Raw genomic sequence first — 20,305 nt, forward strand, 5'->3', positions numbered from 1 at the left:
GGATTGGTCAAATATTATTTAATTGATTTAACTAAGATATGCACATGGATTTTTCCTTATGATCTTAACAACCCCACTTTATCTCACAATAATGGCAATGATAATTGAGACTTTTAGAATACCTTATTATATATTTTATGAAATAATGGGCCTTTTTTTTTTTTTTTCAAGAGAAATTTTACAAGGGTAACTTTCAAATTATAGCTCCATTCATGAAAGCTCTATTAGGGAGGGTAAGGATTAACAATTTAATACTTATTATAGCTGCATCCCTACTATATTACTGTTGGATTTTTTTTTTTAAATTTTAAACCACCATCAAGAAAATGATTGCTCTAGTGGAGGCTCCTAAAATTTTTATTAACAAGTCAGTTGACATATGCGAAGTTGATCATGTATCAATAATCATATTTAATCTATATACTTAGTATTGCCTACTGCCTAGTGATAAACATTATACTAATAGTAGAACTTGTTTAGTTTAATTATTATTTCTTTTTATAGATTAAATGGGATTTGAAACTTATGTGCTCATTACCATTAAGTAAGAAACTGACAAGTTTCTTTTGGTGTGTGTATTTGAGGTTTGGAAAATATTTTTTATTTTATGACAAAAGTCTTTACTATTTGGGCTAATTAGAATCTCTTTCTTAATTTTGTGTTGAACTTATACCCACTTAAAAAATAACATTATCAATATGATTAATTATATTGTAAAATTTTCGATTTCCTGTTAATTAAATCATTTTAACTTTCTTTTTCTATATAGTACTGTTAACTGTTAAGCATATCTGCATATGGTTTTAGGGCCTAAGCCCATTGCAGTATTTCTAGCGCTAATTGAACCAGTAATCTATTTCCTAATTATGGTACAAGTATTATAATATTGGGGTAAACTTAGGATGATGAGTAGTATATACCTTTCAATATATTCATTCTAGCTAAGACGCAAAATATATTAGTTCTATTTTAAACTCATTCGTGTTCTTGCTCTTATTAATTATATTGTAGAGAACCGTAACCTAGGCTCTTTGTCTCTACGTTTGGTGGCAAAGAGATCTTATAACGTTTACTAATTGAGGATATGATGATGTACTTCAAAAGGCAGAACTCTTAGGTCATGTACTTATTAATTATATATTGTATAAGTCTTTCTTAATGAGGTTTTAATATATACTTAGAACCGTAGAAGGTTAACATCCTATACTCGATATGGTAAGCACTTGGCTTAATCCTAATTTTTCCTTGTGGAGAATCATTCAAACATTACATTCATGCATTTCGTTTTAATTAGCATGACATGGTATTTGGTATAGATTGACCACCTAAACATTATCAAATTCTGTTATGATGTGCGAAAAAGCATCAACTACTATCCTTATGACCTGGGATTCTGGATTATTGTTTAAGTTGCTACGTGCATGGTCTATATATATATTTAAAGGTTCATATATAAATCATAATGGATATGATATCTGTGCACTTGTGGACAAGGAATAGCCCTCACTATTCTATGGGCATCCATGAACTATATATTTTTTTCGTTGTTTCGATAAAATATATCCACGAATGCATGGTGATATAATATACCCATGCAATTATTTAATTATCTCATTATTTTGAATGTATCATATATGATAATATAAAAAAATCAACTAATTAATTAGCATGCATCATACTAGAGAAGATGTGGCTGTAGTAAAGCATTGAAAAGATCCCTCCAGAGCTACAACGTGGTGTGTTTTGGAAGTCCTCCAAAATATATTTTACGCAATTTTTATATAAAAAAATGAATAATTAATTTTATAAATATAAACATTTTTTAATTTATTTGTTATCATCTAGGCTTATTGAAGCCCTACAACGGAATACTATATATAAAGCATACTGGATAAGTTCTTAGTGCTGGTGCAATTTTCTTGAGCATTTTTTTTAATTAGTTTTGCACTAGAAGAAGAGAGGACACGTGGCCATAACTAGCCGTTGCAGAAGTTTCCTAAACAACTAACTAGAGAAAAGCTTTTGTTTCAACTAATTAATGGCTTAAGGTTTGAACATTAAACGAGAGAGGAAAGCCAAGAAAGACGTCGACCCTTTTTCAAGTCAAACTAAAAGTGCAGAGTTTGTTTACCAAAAAAATACCAGGTAGGTGTAGCAAAACAGTAGCCGGTGCAGGTTCCATTTGAACGTACGTATATATGACGTGTCAGATGAAAAATCAACTCAAAACTCTCTTCACAACTTTTATACGCGTTCTAAATCAACAATATGTTACTCAAGAGAGAGAGAGAGAGAGAGAAAGAGAGAGAGAAGAGAAGAAGAAATTGATAAGAAATTTTGCATCCAGAGAAAATTTCTGACCATTGTTTATTTTGGCATTTTCTTTTTTCTTTTGATGCCATAACTCATTTTAAAAAATAAGTGCCTAGCTAAGTCATTTTCCTTTTCAATTAACCTAGTTTTCAAGTAAGCAGCTTCTTTCTGAATACATAAAAAGGATAATATGAAAGCATATTTGCTATGATTTTCTTCATTATATTTGGAGCAATACATATTGAGAAGTGTATGACCATTGACTAGCATGGTCTGGTGTTTTTCACATCCATCCATGTCTTTTTTCTTTTTTTTTTTTCAATTTGGTAAATTATCATTTTCCATTTCTGGATCACTAAGTCACCAGGCAAATATATAATTAACAAAATATTTAGCTAATCAAAAATTTATGTGTGAGCTGGCTGGCCCTTCCTGAGTCTCTCTCTCTTATACACTACCATGTCAAATGTATACATTGTTCTCAAATTTTCTGCATATTTAATGAAATCCACCTACTTCTATATTATATTGCTTGGAAATTAAGACATACCCCGTGTGACCGTGCCTCAATTTCTGGAGCCAATGAAACAAGAAGAAATCAAGATGTTCTATTAGCGTCCTAAACCCTGCGATATTAATACTTAATTCAAGCGAAAAATCTTACCCATAATGCTTGATTAGGTAATTACATGTTCAAAATCTAGGACTCTATTGCACATAAGCTACAAGATTAAGTTGGTTGCCAATATATCTTAGCTCACTAGCTGACGCAAACAAGTGGATTTAAATTAATTAATTTGTTAATTTCTGTTTAAAATTAAGGTTTGTTTATAGCCTTGGCAGACATAGAAGTATATTAACAAATTTAATATGTACTGAGATAGGAATTTAAGCAGGCAACTCAAATACTACGGTCTGTTTTTGGGAGGGTTTAGACCCGGTTTAAGTGGCCGACATGTCTTATTTGACTAACTAATTCAATGGATTTTGTTAATTCTTTCTGTTTTATAAAGTGTTTTTATAGACTTGAATTGATAAAACATAGAATCATTTAACCAAATTTATTATATTGAGATTACTACACAAGGTTTGTTGCTGATATAAGATCTTAGTTGTGTAGATAGCACGTCATCCGTACTATTTTATTATATATATATATATATTAATATATCTATTATTTGCATATTATTCTAAAACCGCATGCAGTGACGGCTCCAAGGATTTTTTTTTTTTGTGTGGTCACTGAAGATATTAAATTATACAAAATTTAATAAAGAAATAACTTGGATGTATGTCACAAAAAAAGCGCAAATAATAAAGAGAATATTGTGAATGTAACATTACTCTTATTTTTGTTAAGCTAATTTTTATTGTTGTTATTTATTTATTTAGGTTTTTTTAAAGAAGTTAAGGATTATATTTGGGAGGCCAAAATTATTTATGAAGTAATGCTATCTATATTCATAACATTTTCATAACAAATCTTATACAACCAGCTATTATATATTGATGGATAAAAAAGTGATGTTAGTATTAGACCCAAATTAAAATTAATAATAGCTTACTACAGTATTATTTCTCAAGTTAGAAGTTGCAATTTGTAGTGAAATTATTGTGAAAATATTGTGGATATAGCATTATTTTTATTTTTGTTAAACCTAAATTCTTGTAATTCTCAAGTCAAAGTGTTCAATATTATTATTAGGGTGGTCAAAATAGGTTATTTTAGTATATATATATATATATATATATTAATTTCAAGTATATATATATATATATATAAATTTTTGGCAAGTGAGAGTGGTCCTGTGACCACCCTAAAATATATGTGGAGCTGCCACTGACCGCATGTGTATAACTGTATATTGCACCTTAATCATCCTATTAATTATAATAAGTAACCCATTTTTTCTATCTTACACAGGTGTTATTATTGAGAAATTCATCTTGAACTTTCCTAAATCATTTTGAACTTTGATATTAAGTGTCTATATATTTGGCAACAATTTATTTAGTTTTTTACTGAAATCTTTTTGCTGAAAATATACTAATAAAGTATACTTATACTTTTTAAAAGTAAGGTTTTAAAAAACTATATATAAAAGATAAAAACTAAAAGCTAATCTTATAAGTTTTAGGCTTTTAGTTAAGTATCCTTTTGAGAACAATTTATTTAGTTTTTTGCTTAAAATTTTTTAGTAAAAGTACTATAAATAAAATGTAAAAATTAAATAAAATTAGCTCATGTGCGATTTGCAAATAGTAGAAAAAATAAGTAATAAACTAATTTATAAATGTCAATTTAGTCATGAACATTCGATTTGAGCAATTAATCCCCAAGACACTAAGTTTGTAACAAATCTAATCTTCAATTAGTATTTAGTATTAAAAATTAATGGATTTAATGAAATGATTTTTAAATGTTTACCTAATTGTCAATAACTTTAAAATGCCATTGTTAATTTTTTATTTGCACAACACTTAAGTAAATCCATTAGGTTTTAATGAAAAATAATAACAGAGTATTTAATTTTTCATAAACCTAAAGTAAGGGGGAGTAATTCTTCAAATTAAAAGTCCAAAGATTACATTTACACTCACATCAAAGCCATTGGAATTAGCAAAATCCCCCATTTCTAAGTACTTTATTTCAAAGCTACATACTTTGGTTGAGCTCGATCACAAATATAAGACAAAATTTAGGTACAGTACTTTAGGTGTTATTCCTTAGATTCCCTTATTAAAATTCAGCCATATGGTTATTTAATTAAAAAATACACTTTCATCTAATGAGAAAAAATCCACATGGCAGAATCTTAAAAGAAAAACCTAAAGAACAGTACTTAAGTACTATACCTAAATCTTGCTCCACAAATATAATATAATATCACACTCAACAAAATGTAGCTAAGAAATAACGGGGCAACAAGAAAGGGAATGAGAAAATGAGGTAATAAAAAAGATTTTAATTTTCCCTCATATTGTTTGGTTAGAGGGATGAAAAAATGGAGTGATGAAAAAAAATTTTGTTTAGTTGAAAAAAAAAATGAGAAGGTAGAGATTATAGATTATATAAATTTACTCTCATGTCCTAGTAGATAATTTTTAAAAATATATATCTTATTAGAAAAAAAAAAAAAAAAACACCAAAATTGAGTTTAAAAAAGTAAAACCAAACGTGTTAAAATGGAAAAAAGAAAAAGAAAAAAAGAAATCAATGTAACATTGTTGTGGGGAGGATTGGGGGTAGATAGGTAATTCCATCATGAGAACCTTATAATTTCTCGTATTTTGGGGGATTAAATTTTTGTAGGTTCAGAGAGAAAACTACCAAGCCCCACCATTTTCTCCCCTCTCTCCCCTCCCAACTAAACACACCAATTTTTAGTTTTCTCTCTTATTTTTTCCCTCATTTCTATCCACCCAGTTTTCATTCCAACTAAACACGCTTTAAGAAAGTTATTAATGGTAGTGGAATAAATTATCTCTTTCTCATATATACATAAAAGAAGAGTTTTTCTGCTGCTACAATAAAATCTCACAACATTTTCATAAGTGAAATGTCAACTCATCTTAATCAAAATAAGATGAAATAAAGTAAAAATAAATAACTTAAAATAAGATTGTTATGAAAATGTTATGAGATTTTATTGCATCGCTAGACTTTCTCTATTGAGAACAATGTGGACAAAAACCTAGATGCAGTTAATGTCACCACAAGATTATATCTAATTAATCTATTTCTTAATCCTCAATCTGAGCTCTTGAGTGGTAGAACCGTAGAATTAATCCTGAGCACTTTACTATGCTGGCAGCAGTTATTGTTAATGTATGTTTGGAAGCCTAGCTGGAAATAATGTTTGTTTACTTAGTGGACCCCCTTTGTTTTGATAAAGACTGTCCAGCCAGGTGTCCTCAGTTTTGACTTTTGAAGGCTAGCCACCATAATATTTTGAACTTCGAAGGTTCCTGAGCCAATTTCTAGGCCTAATCAACGGGTATAAAAGTCTTTGTTGGTACTGCTCGGGTGGAAGGAAAAACGTGCTTGAGTGGAATTATGATGAACTAGCCTAGAAATTCCATGTTAAATTGTTAATGCAATTTCTCCTGAAGTTGCTGAAGCTTTTTGGCATTTAGAAAAGTTGTGTTACAAGTACAACCTACAAGTTACTTGGGAAGGGAGCCTTAGACTTGTGTTTTTTTTTTTTTCCTTCCCCAAGTGATGCTAAAATTATTGTAGAACCAGTCGATAACCATGCTATGGTCCTCGTGGGAAACCTGCCAGCTAGTGAGAAATATTTGAAATTTGTTTTCTTCTCCTATCCACGTGGTGATTTTCCATTTTGTTGGCTTAGTTGCAATTGCAATGGCCGTGAGATATTGGGTTGATGTAGCTTCCAATCTTCAAAGAGAGGCTTACATGAAAATTCAGACAACAATAAATTATCAAAAAAATACATTACATATAAAATTTTGTCACTAAATAAAGCGAACATAAAACATGACTTCTCATAGATTAATAAAATGGGCTCTCCTATCAAAAAAAAAGAAAAAAAAAAGGGCTCTTTGTTGTGCTTTAAATGGCCTTTTGAAAATAAAGAGTCCTCCTTAGGAAGCTCTTGGTCTCCAATTTTGATTTGTCTCTTTTTTTCCCCCCTCTTGTTCAAAGTTTTTCACTTGGGAAAAAAAAAAGTAGCCCATTGATTTCTTTTAAGAGTTTTAGACCATCAATCTTGTTCCAATGAACATAGTGTACAATCCAACATACCCAGCCCACTTTCCTTGACAATATTACAATAATTCGTAGCCTGTAAATGTAGGCCCATGTTGAGTCAATATGCTTAGTTTGCAAGGCAACCGAAATTGTCTTCAGACCCAAAATGAGGGACATTTGTTTGTCATTTCCCAGGAAAAAGCCCTCGCCTTTTCATAAGTTCAAATGGTGGCCACATAGGAAGTTGCCGCGTCATTTCGTAGAAGAACATTGTTGCCGATACTCGAGTATGCATCTAGTACGAAAGCCTCCATAATTGCACTTGCACCACCAATAAACCATGAACGTCTTTTATCTAATATTAATATTTGATACTTCAGTTAGCTCACCTAGTAAAGTTTCTGATGGTTAAATAAGAGATATAGAGTTCCGTAGGGACAAAGTTTGGAGCCCAAGCCCGAACTGTACGGAATCCTGGTCCAAAAAGCCCAATACAATGAATTTTGTAGAGTATAGGTCAAAGAACTAGGTTTAGATGAGTTTGAGTAGTGGCTTGCATGGGATTAAGGAACAAACAGACAAGAATAAAAGCTATTATGATTAAAGGACCTTCAGTCCGAGGAGACTTAGAATTTTATTTATAAATACAGATCATCACATTAGGGTTCTTTTGCATGCTACAGTATTATCTTCCTTTTTTTTTTTTTTCCGCATCTTCTTCATGGGGGCTTATCTACATTATATAGGCTCTTCCTGATCATCTAGGCCTTACACTTATTGATCATCTGGACTCCCACTTGAGTACCTATCCCATCAGACACCTCTTTCAGTCCTTTGTGAGTTGCGATAGTCAAGGTAACACTGTTCAAGGGTCTTCTCCACATTAATGCGGCCAGAAAAGTAGCTATAGTGCATTTAATATGGTGGTGGCAGCTTTTCCTTAGATATTTTGAGTTTTCTTCTCTTTCACGTGTTTAGGGGGCGTACTTCAACCGTTTGAATATACACTTGGTCTGGGTTTGCCGTGTCTGAGGAGAAGTTCTTCCTCGGACTTTCTTCCCTTTGTCTCCCAATGATGAGGCTTGTAAAGTAGATCATTTAAGTCATGTTTCTCTCCTCGGATTTGTTAGTGTCCTCGGACAAGGCCCAAGGCCCAATACATTATTTTGGGCCATAGTCCCCACAAGTTCAATTTCCACCTATATCGAAAACTGATTGATGTCTTAGTTAAGTATCATTTAATTGTATATTAAAGAATAAATATACAATGATGAATTACATAATTCTAACAAAAAATTGTAATGCACATATTTTTTAAAAAGAAAAATAGACTATATTTAATAATTCATTGTTTTGTAGTTTGTATGCATAATTTATTACAATTTTTTTTTTTTTTGGAGAAACCATCAAACAATCTTATTATATGTTCATTATTGCATATTCCATACACATTGCCTCTATAAATCGTATTTTTCAAACACGATTTTAGTTAAAACTTAAATTTGTAAGATTGTGTTTTAAAAACATGATTCTATACACATTTTTATATATTTTTAGGAAGATAAAATTCTATTATAGCTTAATCTAAATGTATATATGTGTGAAATTCCTTTTTGGAGACTTGAACCCCGATCTTTGCTTCCCACATCCCACAAACACTTATACTTATCACACAATTTCTATTTAATAAGTAGTATAATGTACACATTCATAGTCATACTATCACATAAAAATATAATTAATTTGAATTGAGTATTTTTATATTTTATAAGTTTAAATACATGAATTTCCTTGTAGAAATAGTTGACACATAATTAAAGAATGATTGGTAGGACACTTAGCATTAAAGTGTGTTTAATATATAGAGAGATAATTAGAATGATCCTTGATACAGATTGAAATCAATTAGAATTTGATTTAAAAGATTCTCGATTGAACTTTAAGCTTTTATATATTAGAATATAAGATATTTGGTTGAGATTTTTTTTTTTCTTTTGTTTGATAGATATTTGGTTGAGCTTGAGAAACTACAACCCAAATGATATTTCTTGAATAATGGTGATGAGAGATCACAAGTCTAATGATATTGAATCTTTGGTAGTGAGAGTGTAAGTTATCTATATTACTATTTAAGGGGCTTTCAAACCGTGGACTTTAAGCTGGTTTCTAAGGCCGACTTTAAAATTACTAAAAATTAGAACATTATTTTTATATGATTAATTTTTAAAATTTTAGGCATTTCTTCTTCCTCACTAAAACCTAACTTGCACATAGATGCTAGAGAAAGCTACTAAAAATTAGAACATTATCTTTATTTGATTAATTTATAAAATAAGACTCACAAGCTCCTAAATTTTAGGCATTTCTTCTTCTAAATTACCACTTTTATTTGGAATTCGAATTAACTTTCACTAAAGCGTAACTTGCACATAGATGCTAGAGGAAGTTGCTAAAAATTTGGATATTATCCTTATCTGATTACACAACTCACACAGTGTAGTTATCCCAAGTTAAAATAAACGTAAATTATTATTTTTTACTAAAAAATAGAAGAGTCTATGAGCACACGTAAGCGCTTAAAGGCTAGTAGAAGTTGATTAAGTTCTACTATTTGGCAAGGTGCATAAGTCACTTTATGAATTATAAAAAAGAAAAAAAAAAGAAATAGAAAAGAAAAAGAAAAAAAAAAAGGACACATTTATGATTTAAGAAAATATGTCCTCGAATTTCTTTTGTATTCTTGGAGCACAGCAGCACACAACCAAATGACACTTCCTAGAGCCTAGATAAATATAAGGAAATTTTAATGAATGCATATTGGTTTAAAAACTATTTTTAGAAATGTTTTATAGGAAAATAATAAAACAATTAATTTTTCTAACAGTTTTTTATATTTTATATGAAAGTAATTTAAAAACTTTTCTGATAATATTTATTAATAATTATCCTAAGATCATTTGTTAATATGATCCATAAATATAAGCCCTATTAACCTCGTCAAATGTGAAAGTATAATTTTTTTATTTTGATTATATATATATTTTAGGTGAAAGTAGAATTTATGGCTAAAAAAAGAAGTTAAAATCACTAATAAATTATTTATTGATAAAGCCACCTATAGTGAAATAAAAAATTTAAATTTAATTACCATCAACACATTTAAAAAATCAAATAATAATATATTGGTGTAATAAAGCGCTATCATTGCGAACCACGCGCCTTAGATTTGAAAATTTATTGGTGTAATAAAGCGCTAAGCATCCGTCCAAAAATGTTCAAAATCATCTGCTGATAAATCATACTGTATTTTTAGTGTATAGACACGCGGCGTACAGCGTTACAGCGTACTCCATCCAGCTCCTTTCTGTGTAGTGTAGAACAACCGAAAAACTCTACGCGCACACAACACTAATAAAGACCCCACCCCACCCCACCCCACCATTCCTTCCTAACTTTCAAGTGCTCTGATCCCATCCCATCCAATTCCAATACTCTTTCTTTTGGCGCAAAAACCAGCCCAAATCAAAAACTCTTTTTGAGTCTCAGACTCTCAGTACAGTAGAGTCAGAACCCCAACCAAACAAACAAAAAAAACTCAAAAGTCCCAACACCCAACCACACAAGTTAATGTGGTTAGGCCAAATTTGATTTTGCCTTTTAGACTTTTAGGTGAGGAATGAGTAGAGCACTTTCCCATTGCTTTTCCCTCTTTCTCACCGCTTTCTTAATTTTCAAACTCTTAAATATAATAATTAAAACCATATAATAATTAAATATCAAATTTATAATATATAATCCCAAAACACAGAGAATCGGAGAATCGCTTGCGATACCTAACACTGTTCTCATCGCTTCGAATCTGTTTCTTTCATTCTTTCTTTTTTTTTTTTTTTTGAGAATATTATCTGATATCTCTACAGGTAAAGCATCTTCATCCCTTAATCTATACTCTCTTTACGACATCGTTTTATATTAATCGTCTCTGTGAATGAATAACTATAAGTGGAGAGCCTGTTTGGTTGCCGGGAAATCCAAGCTATTTGAAAACCAAAACACTCCTCCGAGGATTTGTTTTTTTAAATGTTTTGTTTGGAAGTTCTTGTCGACCAAACGTAGCGTAAAACGGAAATGGAATTCCTGAACAGGATTTCGATCCGTTCGGGGAATCGATTGCGTGAATTTTCGTTGATTTCTCAAAGTTTAGCCAGCGATATTGGGGGTTCATTTTGTGATTTTCTTTCTAGGAGGTGTAGGAATTTTGTGCCTACCATTTCTACAATTTTTGTTGTTTGGTTCTTCATAATTCTTGTTTTTTTGATCAAATGTGACGTGTAAGCAAGCATGTATGTAAGTTTTGTGACATTGTGTTCTGCTCCTTAGTTTATAAATCTAGAGTTCTTTGACTATATTATGCATCAATGAGAATTTGGTAAGTCCATGTATTAATTCACTTTCGAATCTGCTCCACAAATTCATGTGTAAGTCGAATGATTATGTTTTTATTTTAGTGTATTTCGTGGATTAAATATGTTTGTGTTTCCTGTAAATTGTTAGCATTGTAAAGTATGTTAATTGATTGAGGAGTATACTTATTGTTTTCCTAAAAAAAACATACTAGTCTAATTGCATCGGTGTGGTTTTAGTGAACTTCGAAATAGATTAGTTGTTACTTAATTGTCAAGGTTGATGATTTTTGTTTGATCTGCAGTTGGGAATTCGTAATGGGTGATACTATATCTGATAATAGTTTGAAGGACTTCTACATTCCAAATTACATACTTGTACCCGGGTCAAAGGTAGAAGATGTTTCCCATGTACCTGCCTGTCCAGTGATAGTTTTCATTAATTCTAAAAGTGGAGGCCAGTTGGGAGGGGAACTTCTTGTTTCGTATCGAGCTGTACTAAATAAAAACCAGGTAATTCTATGACTTGCTCACAAGTTGAATTCGTGGTGAACGACATCTTAGGATAGGATATGCAGTTGTGGTTAGGAAATTCATTCAGTGATGTGATTAAAAATTGCGGTGAATAATTTTTTCAGGTTTTTGATTTGGGAGAAAAGGCCCCTGATAAGGTGCTACACCAGCTCTATGTTACTTTAGGAACCCTTAAGTACAGTGGAGATACTTTGGCAACTGAAATTGAAAAGAGACTGAGAATAATTGTGAGTTGAATTTTTGAAGTATGGCTTGTGTTGTTTCCTTCCCCAATTCCCTTAGACACACACACACACATGCATGCATAAGTGCGTGCACATACTCATGGCTTATACTTATTTCACCATGTCTGCAATGACCTTGATTTATTTTCTTTTATTTGTAATATATATATATATATATTGATCATTAGGTTGCTGGTGGAGATGGTACTGCCAGCTGGCTCCTTGGAGTAGTATGTGATCTCAAACTACCACAGCCACCTCCAATCGCAACAGTGCCATTGGGAACTGGAAACAACCTACCATTTTCTTTTGGATGGGTAAGATTCAATGCTTACTGGTACTGGGAAGATGAAATTATTGAATTGTAATGATGGTTATTCTGGATTCATTTTCTTATTTTAGTTCTTGTTTGCATAGATCAGGAACTGCTACTAATGACATGGAATATTTCTTGCATATAACAATTATCTGCAATTGTAGCTACATTTAATACTTGTCATAGGAGAAAACACAACCCCCCTTTTTTTAAATTTTTTATTTATTTTATAATATATATATTGCTTTTAAAGAAAGCTTTACTCTGCGTCTCACCTGGTAACAATGCTAATATACATATTTTAGTCATGCATGAGAATGCAAAATCCTGGGGCTGCTTAGCCTTTTATTTTCTTTTCCACGCCCCCTAATAAGACTGAATATAAATGTGTTCTGTTAATCTTCTTCTTGAGAAACATCGTTTCATATATGTGGAGCATTAAAAGCTTTGTTGACATGGTCACTGGTAATTTACAGGGAAAGAAAAATCCAGGTACTGACTGTCAATCTGTGGAGTTTTTCTTGAATCAAGTTAAGATTGCAAAGGAAATGAAAATTGACAGGTACATTCTACTTCAAGCTTTGACTTAATTTGACATGCACACAAACACACAATCTCAGAAAAATATAAATGTTTTTAGCATCATTGCATGGTGTACTAATGACACTCCTGGATTCCAGGCATATTTAAAATTGCTGTGTTGCCTCACTGTGGCTGATTATTGTAAGACTTGAATTTGACAAGTTAGAATAACTTGTGATAAGGAGCTTTGCAACAGAGAGTTCGTCCAGTTGTAATGCCTACTTATAGACATTTGATTGGATGCATGCTTAATTTATACTATTCTTGGTTGGCTATGTGAATCTATGCTGCGATTTCATTCATGTTAGGTCAATTTGATAGTGGAAAAATCGTTGTAACATCTTTGCATGTAACCTTGCCTCCCACTTTTTTGACCTTTCTAATTGTCTCTTTGGAGCCTTAGTAGATCTGAACAGAGGGAATGAGACTAAAACCTAATATGCTGTATCAAAACAAACATGAAGTGGAGAATCCGGCCAGAAATTTTGGAATTTCGGTGAGAGGGAAAACAATGAAAAGTAAATCCTTTTTGTCAAAATATAGATGAGACATGTAAATAGTAATATTTCATACAATTTTCATTCAAATGCAATGCATGAAATACATCCATTCCTAAGCTCTAGTCATTGGAAATTTTAATATTTTGATTTAGGTTCAAAACTCAGTCAGTGCTATGCTATCATCATCTTCCCCATACTCCTCTCAACAATCTTATGTTTTTAATTCAACTTTTTTTTTAAGGAAAAAATTATACAGAAATGATTTCTTAAAAATGGACTACATGATGATGTACTAGTGAGCATTTTAACTACTGGTTGAGCATGTTCATATTAATAGCTATGATTAACTGAGACCATAAATAGATTTGCATAATCTTTATAATTGGAATAAATGAATGATGATCCTATTTTATTATTTAATTATTTACCTTTTCTTGCATTTGTGTGCTCTCTCTCCTGCTTTTCAGCTGGCATATTATCATGAGGATGAGGGCTCCAAAAGAAGGATCTTGTGACCCTATTGCACCTCTTGAACTACCCCATTCTTTGCATGCATTTCATCGTGTCTCCCAAACAGATACATTGAATAAGGTGAGTCTTCATATAACTCTTCTTCCCTGTACTCACATGCTCTTTTTTCCTTTGTTTATTTTTTTATAATTAATTCTAAATTTGCTGCCTGCATATGAAGAAAAAAGATATATGCTCAATACTATACTTACTGTATGATCTTATTTTGGAATCTCTCTTTAAATTGTTCTAGATAGTAATAGGCCATTATAGTAATTCTTCAAAGAAACTCTGTGGTACCAGAGGTGAACTCTTGAACTCTGTCAAAATGTGAACTTCCAAGTACTAAAAGAATTAAAATTTATTAATTCTTAAAATAAAGTCCTTGGGTTCTCATGTGCAGGTAGTAATAGGCCCTTCTAATCTAGATACCATAATATAAGTTCTAACTTGGGTTATATTTGTATCATGTTACATTTACAACTCAAACCATGCAGGGAGCTTGTATATCTTTCTTTTGTTTTCCATGATTTCCCATGTGTTCTAAATTTTGCTTCATTTGAATTTGGCATTGACTTGCATGCTTAATGGAAAATTATCTATTTGCTATTTTCAGGAGGGCTACCATACATTTCGTGGGGGATTTTGGAACTACTTCAGCATAGGTAAGAAATTTTAGAATGTTTGTCTAGGTTTCTCATGATCTTTCAGAGGCATATGGTGACAAAGAACAATTTATAAACCTTTGACATCACAATCCAAGAAAATTAAAGAAAACAAAATATTAAGAAAAGATGAAAAGTAACAAAATTTCCACAAATATCTAATATAATGCAAAGTTTCTGATTGCCCTTGTTGCCCGTGCCCATCCAAATTTCTTCATTGTCTCAGTTTAATTACTTTTAGATTTTAGAATATTGTTGTTTGTCATTTAACTTAGTAAAGGTTTATATGATCTGTGTTGCCATACCTTCACACTTAAGGTTTTTGCCGACTTTCTTAACCAATATAATTTTTCTTATGTTCAGGAATGGATGCTCAAGTATCGTATGCATTTCACTCTGAGAGAAAGTTGCACCCAGAAAAATTTAAAAATCAGTTAGTCAATCAGGTATTACTACTGTATTTCTGCAATTAGTAATCACTAGAAATTGCCAAGTGCCAACCCCAACCTCCTTCCCGCTCCCCCACTCATCCACATTGTGATATGAAGCATTTAAATATGAGAAAACTTGTCATGACATAATTCTTTAGTTTTCTAAAATTAATTTTCTAGAGAAAAAGGTGATTGTCTATGATTTAATATTTGGTTTCTTGGACCACCCTAATTGAATATATGATACACAAAACTTAACTTATTTGTAGTCTGCACGCTGTTTTAGATTTTAGAAATAGATGGTTTATCATAAGACACATTTAATTTGTTAGAAACACCAAGAGCCTTGTAGATCACTGACGTAGCCTACCATCCTTTATTAGGAGAGTTAGTATTAGAATCTCTTCTCTCACATTTCTGTAACTATTGAATTATCAAAAGAAAAATGATTTGTTATGACCTCGGTGTAACTAGTCCCTTTTCCTGATCGCTTCTGTACAAGAGTCACTAATTATTGCCCTTCATTTTATATTTTATTGATGGGTCAGAGTACTTATTTGAAGCTTGGATGCACTCAAGGATGGTTTTGTGCTTCTCTATTTCATCCTTCTTCACGGTGAGTATTCTGATAAGTGATTGAAATTTGCATATGATTAAACTAAAATTTGCTACTTTGCTTGACATTTGTATGATCAAAGGTTTTATATTTTGCAAAGATAATTAATATTGAAGCCTGTGGGTTTCTGTTTCTAGCTTATTTCCTGTTGTGTTCTGTTCATAATTGTTGGGCTATGTTGTTTGTTCTCCAGATAACAGTTTGCCTCTCTTTTCAATAGTCTTGTTATGTTAGATTGAGATGTTGGACCCATAATCTTCTTTGAAAGATATATCTGTATTTGTTTAATACATTTTTTATTGCATAATTTATGTGTGAAAATTCTGTTAATGTTCTTCCACTGTACTGCAATTACTTTAAATTACTTGACATACCAAGCAGCTCCTGCTTAGTTCATTTGAGTTGTGGGAGCTCAGACCTTGTGTTTTAACCTGTTTCTGTCTAATCTATGAAGTGTATAGATACTTTTTTAATGAAATTATTTAAAGGTTTTCCGGCCTAGGTCTCCTTAATTTGCAATTTCTTTTAAGGGTACAAATAGAGTTTATTTACGTTTATTTTTTGAACTAAGTTGTCAGACTCAGAACTTCAGATGGGCTCATGTGGGGTCTTCAGGGTAATTTGCTGGGACACTTAAGAATATGGATTTGGTGTATGTATTGCACATTTTAATTCTGACTCTACAGTCTTACCTGTCTGCTGTCTAGAACGGTAGTTAATATGAAAGATGTCCACATGTCTGGATCGCCTGGCTAAATTTGTCTTCAACTTACTGGTCTTCTGTCCGTTGTTTTTTGACAGTGAAAATGGCTTAATCTTATTTCAGGAACATTGCACATCTGACAAAGGTTAGGATCATGAAAAGACAAGGTCAATGGGAGGATCTTAAAATACCTCGCAGGTAAGACATAAATACTAATGTTCTGTTTCGCTCTTAGTATCCTTGTATGTGGTTTTATCATTGGTAACAGTTGTGTTGTATTTTTCTTAAAAAAAAAAGTGCACCTAATGATATTTCAGTGCAAGCTTTGTGATTTAACGGTATTTGTGTGTGTATTTTCGTACGAAACGCCCTATTCAAAAAAATTTAGAGAAAATTACAGATTACCCCCTTCCACCTCCTGCTGGTAACATCTTTTGCAATTTACTCACTGACTTTTCTATTGTGTTACCAAACTCCGGGAAGTTCGGAGTAAATTGAAATTATTAAGTTTCAATCCAATGAAATAGATTCTGCACACGTGAGATGCACATCTGATGTTGTGGACATATATACCCCTTGAGTAGAACGACCCTGCCAGTTGTCATCTTCTAGCACCTGATCCTCCCATCAATATGACCACTTCACACCACTCCACTCTCCACATCCCCAACCAAACACGGTGGATGAAGGGGATGTGGACTCCCGCGACACTACACACCACTCTACTTTCTGCATCCTCATTTCCAGTCTTCACCTCCCCAATCCCAGGCTTGTACAAGTCCTTGAAATCTCAAACCCCAGCATTGCACTTGGTCCAGCCCCATAACCATAACTAGGATTCCATACAGGTAATGGTCCTAAAAAATCAGCCAATTTGGGTTTCATGAAGTGGGTGGGGCCAGAGCTAGTGGTAGGGCAGGCAACCAGGTGGATGGCAGATGTGGTTGTTGGTTTGGGAGGTTGTGGAGCCATGTGAGATATTTGTGGTTGAGGAATTGGAGGATGAAGTTGAGTTTCTTGGAGGTGGGCTGAATTGAATTGGAAGAGATGTCATCATTTGAGTTTCACTTGGGGAGGAGGAAGAGGAGTAGAAGTGATGTTTAAAGAATCTAGGAGTAATGAGTGGATTGGTGGTGATGAAGAAGAAAGAAAATGATCCTGCTTATGTGTGTGTTTGGGTGCAATTGGGACAGAACAAAGAGAGGAGTGGTTGATTAGTAGAGATTTGAGTATTTTCATCTGTTAGCTTGAATAGAAGTTCATGATTTCAATTTAGTCCAAAGCCAAACTTCAGGGCATTTTAGTGATAGTTTCAAAAGGGTGTGGAGGTAAATGAAATACGTGTAAACGTGGGATAATCTGTAATGTCCCTAAAATATTAATTATTGGTGAGCGTGCTTTGTACTTTCACCCTTCCCTTTCCATGTTTCCCATCAACTCTTGATGCAATATTTGACTCATTTATTTTTTCTGTTTTTTTAAGGGTTGACTCCTCATTTCACTAACACACTTTCTTTCATTGCAGCATTAGGTCTATTGTTTGCCTTAACTTGCCCAGTTTTTCTGGTGGACTTAATCCTTGGGGAACTCCACATAGGAAGAAATCGCATGATGTTAGTTCTGATTCTCTCTCTTTGTCTCTCTAAATTTTTTATTAAACAAAAAATTACTGTACAGAGTCTTTGTCCAAAAAGGCAAAAACTAACAGTTCAGAAATATCTCTAAGCAATACATTTGAACTGCTATTTCTGAATAAATTTGCAGAGGGACCTAACTCCCCCGTATGTGGATGATGGTGTAATTGAGATTGTCGGTTTTAGAGATGCTTGGCATGGGCTTGTTTTGCTCTCTCCAAATGGACATGGGACTCGTCTTGCACAGGTAGGAGCTAGATTAAGCTTTGTCAAAGTAATATTTGTTGCATACTCATGTTTTATTCTGCTCTTTAGTTCAAACACAAATCAAATTCCTGTCTGAGTTTTATGCTTTATTGTCCTGTCTGCACGTAGGCAAATAGAATCCGTTTCGAGTTCCAAAAGGGCGCAGCTGACCATACATTCATGAGAATTGATGGGGAGCCATGGAAACAACCCCTCCCAGTTGATGATGATACGGTTGTGGTAGAAATTTCACACCTTGGTCAAGTGAGCATGCTTGCCACCCCAAATTGCCGATCTAAAAGTGTGTATGACCCCTCTTCACCTGTTGGTCACCTTGATGAAGAAGAGGATAGTGCTGAAGAATCCGTGGAAGATTGGGAAGAACGAAGGAAGTTTGGTGCAGCCGACACTTTTAAATTTCCTGATGAGTTTGACATAGCTCATCTCAGTTAATTACCTAAGACCTGACCCATTCTTCTTTTGCACATATATCTTTTCTTTCTTATACTTCATTAGCCTTCATTTTCTTATTGCGTTTGATTTATTTGTAGTAGATGCGAATGTGATCCAATTAAGAATGTGATCCAATTAAGTATACCGGTATGCTATTGGCAGTATGCATTCTTGTAAACAGCTTTTCTTGCCTCTGTAAATTTGAAATTCTTTTACAGAATTACAGTCATATACATGTATAGTTTTTTGAAAACATCCCAGTGGATCCTGAATCATCCAAGGAGAATCTCTCTCTCTCTCTCATTTATTTTTTTTAAAGAAAATGCTAATGAATGCTTTTAGGGCAATGGTTAATAATCTATTGAAAGAAAGTTTTTATGAGAAAAGAAAAAAAAAACAATTAATATTTTGACAGTTTTTTTCATTTTCCATAAAAGTTGTGTTAAAACTTTCTTAAAATGGATTGTTAATCATTGCCCTAAAAGCACCTGTTAGCATGATTCTTTTTTTAATTATAGAATTCATTATGGCATGAATTTTATAAATAAAAAAATGGCTAAATATTTTTTTGGTTTATAAAATGGCTAAAATAGTCCAGGTCTTTGTTCCTTTTTAAAGTTTATAAATTTTTATTTCTGTCCTTTAAATTTTAAAATATTCTATATTTAGTTTTTCCGTTCACTCTATGTTAAGATTTGGGGTGAAAATAATTTATGTGATATTTCAATGACAAAAATAGAATCTAAACTATATCAATATTGAATCTAAAATATAGTTTCAATTCTTTTTTCACCCTAAAATAGGTTTAGTAAAAGTGGACAGAAGGATTAGGGACGAAAATAATTTTTTTTTTTTTATATTTTAGGAATGAAGTAGAACATGCATTACATGTAAGGATACAAAAGAACATTTTTACCTAAAAAAAAAAAAAATTGAAGCCTGAGTTGGAACTGATATTTGGTTCTTTGGCTGCTATATACGCAACAGGCGGGATCTCTCTCTCTCTCCACATCACACTACTGTTGAACAATGTCTCAAGGACAGCTTGTGAGGTTGACTGTACTTCTCCTATTTTAGTTTGATTAAATAATATTGAAGCTTATCAAAAAAAAAAAAAAAAAAAAAAAAAAAACAATGATATCAATATATATACCAGTCACAACCGCACTCCCTTGGTGCGATGGTCACTCCACAAGTATAAGTGCTTGTGGAGTGTGGGGGACAAGGGCCGGGGTTCAAGTCTCCAGGAGGGAGCTTCACACACATATACACTTAGATTAGGCTAGAGTAGAATTCTATCTTGTATAAAAAAAAAATATATATATATATATATATACCAGTCAATATTTATCATACCATACTAGTTGATATTTACGATATTAGCCATTAATCTAGTACAAATACCCCTTAAAATGTGCCACATAAAATGCTATATGAGTATACCTTTTTAGGTGTTTATTG

At 32.4% G+C, this 20,305-nt stretch overlaps 1 protein-coding gene across 2 annotated transcripts; it reads left to right on the forward strand.

Annotated features, from left to right (window-relative positions):
• The first annotated feature begins 10,767 nt into the window (after positions 1-10,767).
• LOC126694857 (diacylglycerol kinase 1-like) lies at positions 10,768-19,099 on the forward strand. 2 transcript variants are annotated; one of them, XM_050391376.1, is made up of 13 exons: positions 10,768-10,947; positions 11,736-11,943; positions 12,069-12,191; positions 12,377-12,505; positions 12,981-13,066; positions 14,054-14,177; positions 14,713-14,761; positions 15,125-15,207; positions 15,741-15,808; positions 16,635-16,709; positions 18,037-18,124; positions 18,276-18,392; positions 18,521-19,099. In XM_050391376.1, exons 2-13 carry the CDS (start codon positions 11,749-11,751, stop codon positions 18,842-18,844), a joined length of 1,461 nt encoding a protein of 486 aa, XP_050247333.1. In that variant the 5' UTR covers positions 10,768-10,947; positions 11,736-11,748; the 3' UTR covers positions 18,845-19,099. The 2 variants fall into 2 exon arrangements, with proteins under 2 accessions (XP_050247333.1, XP_050247332.1); XM_050391375.1 differs by lacking the exon at positions 10,768-10,947 and adding an exon at positions 10,982-11,274.
• The last annotated feature ends 1,206 nt before the right edge of the window (positions 19,100-20,305 follow it).

This window comes from Quercus robur, chromosome 8 (assembly GCF_932294415.1).
Source record: "Quercus robur chromosome 8, dhQueRobu3.1, whole genome shotgun sequence".
Lineage (NCBI taxonomy): Eukaryota > Viridiplantae > Streptophyta > Magnoliopsida > Fagales > Fagaceae > Quercus > Quercus robur.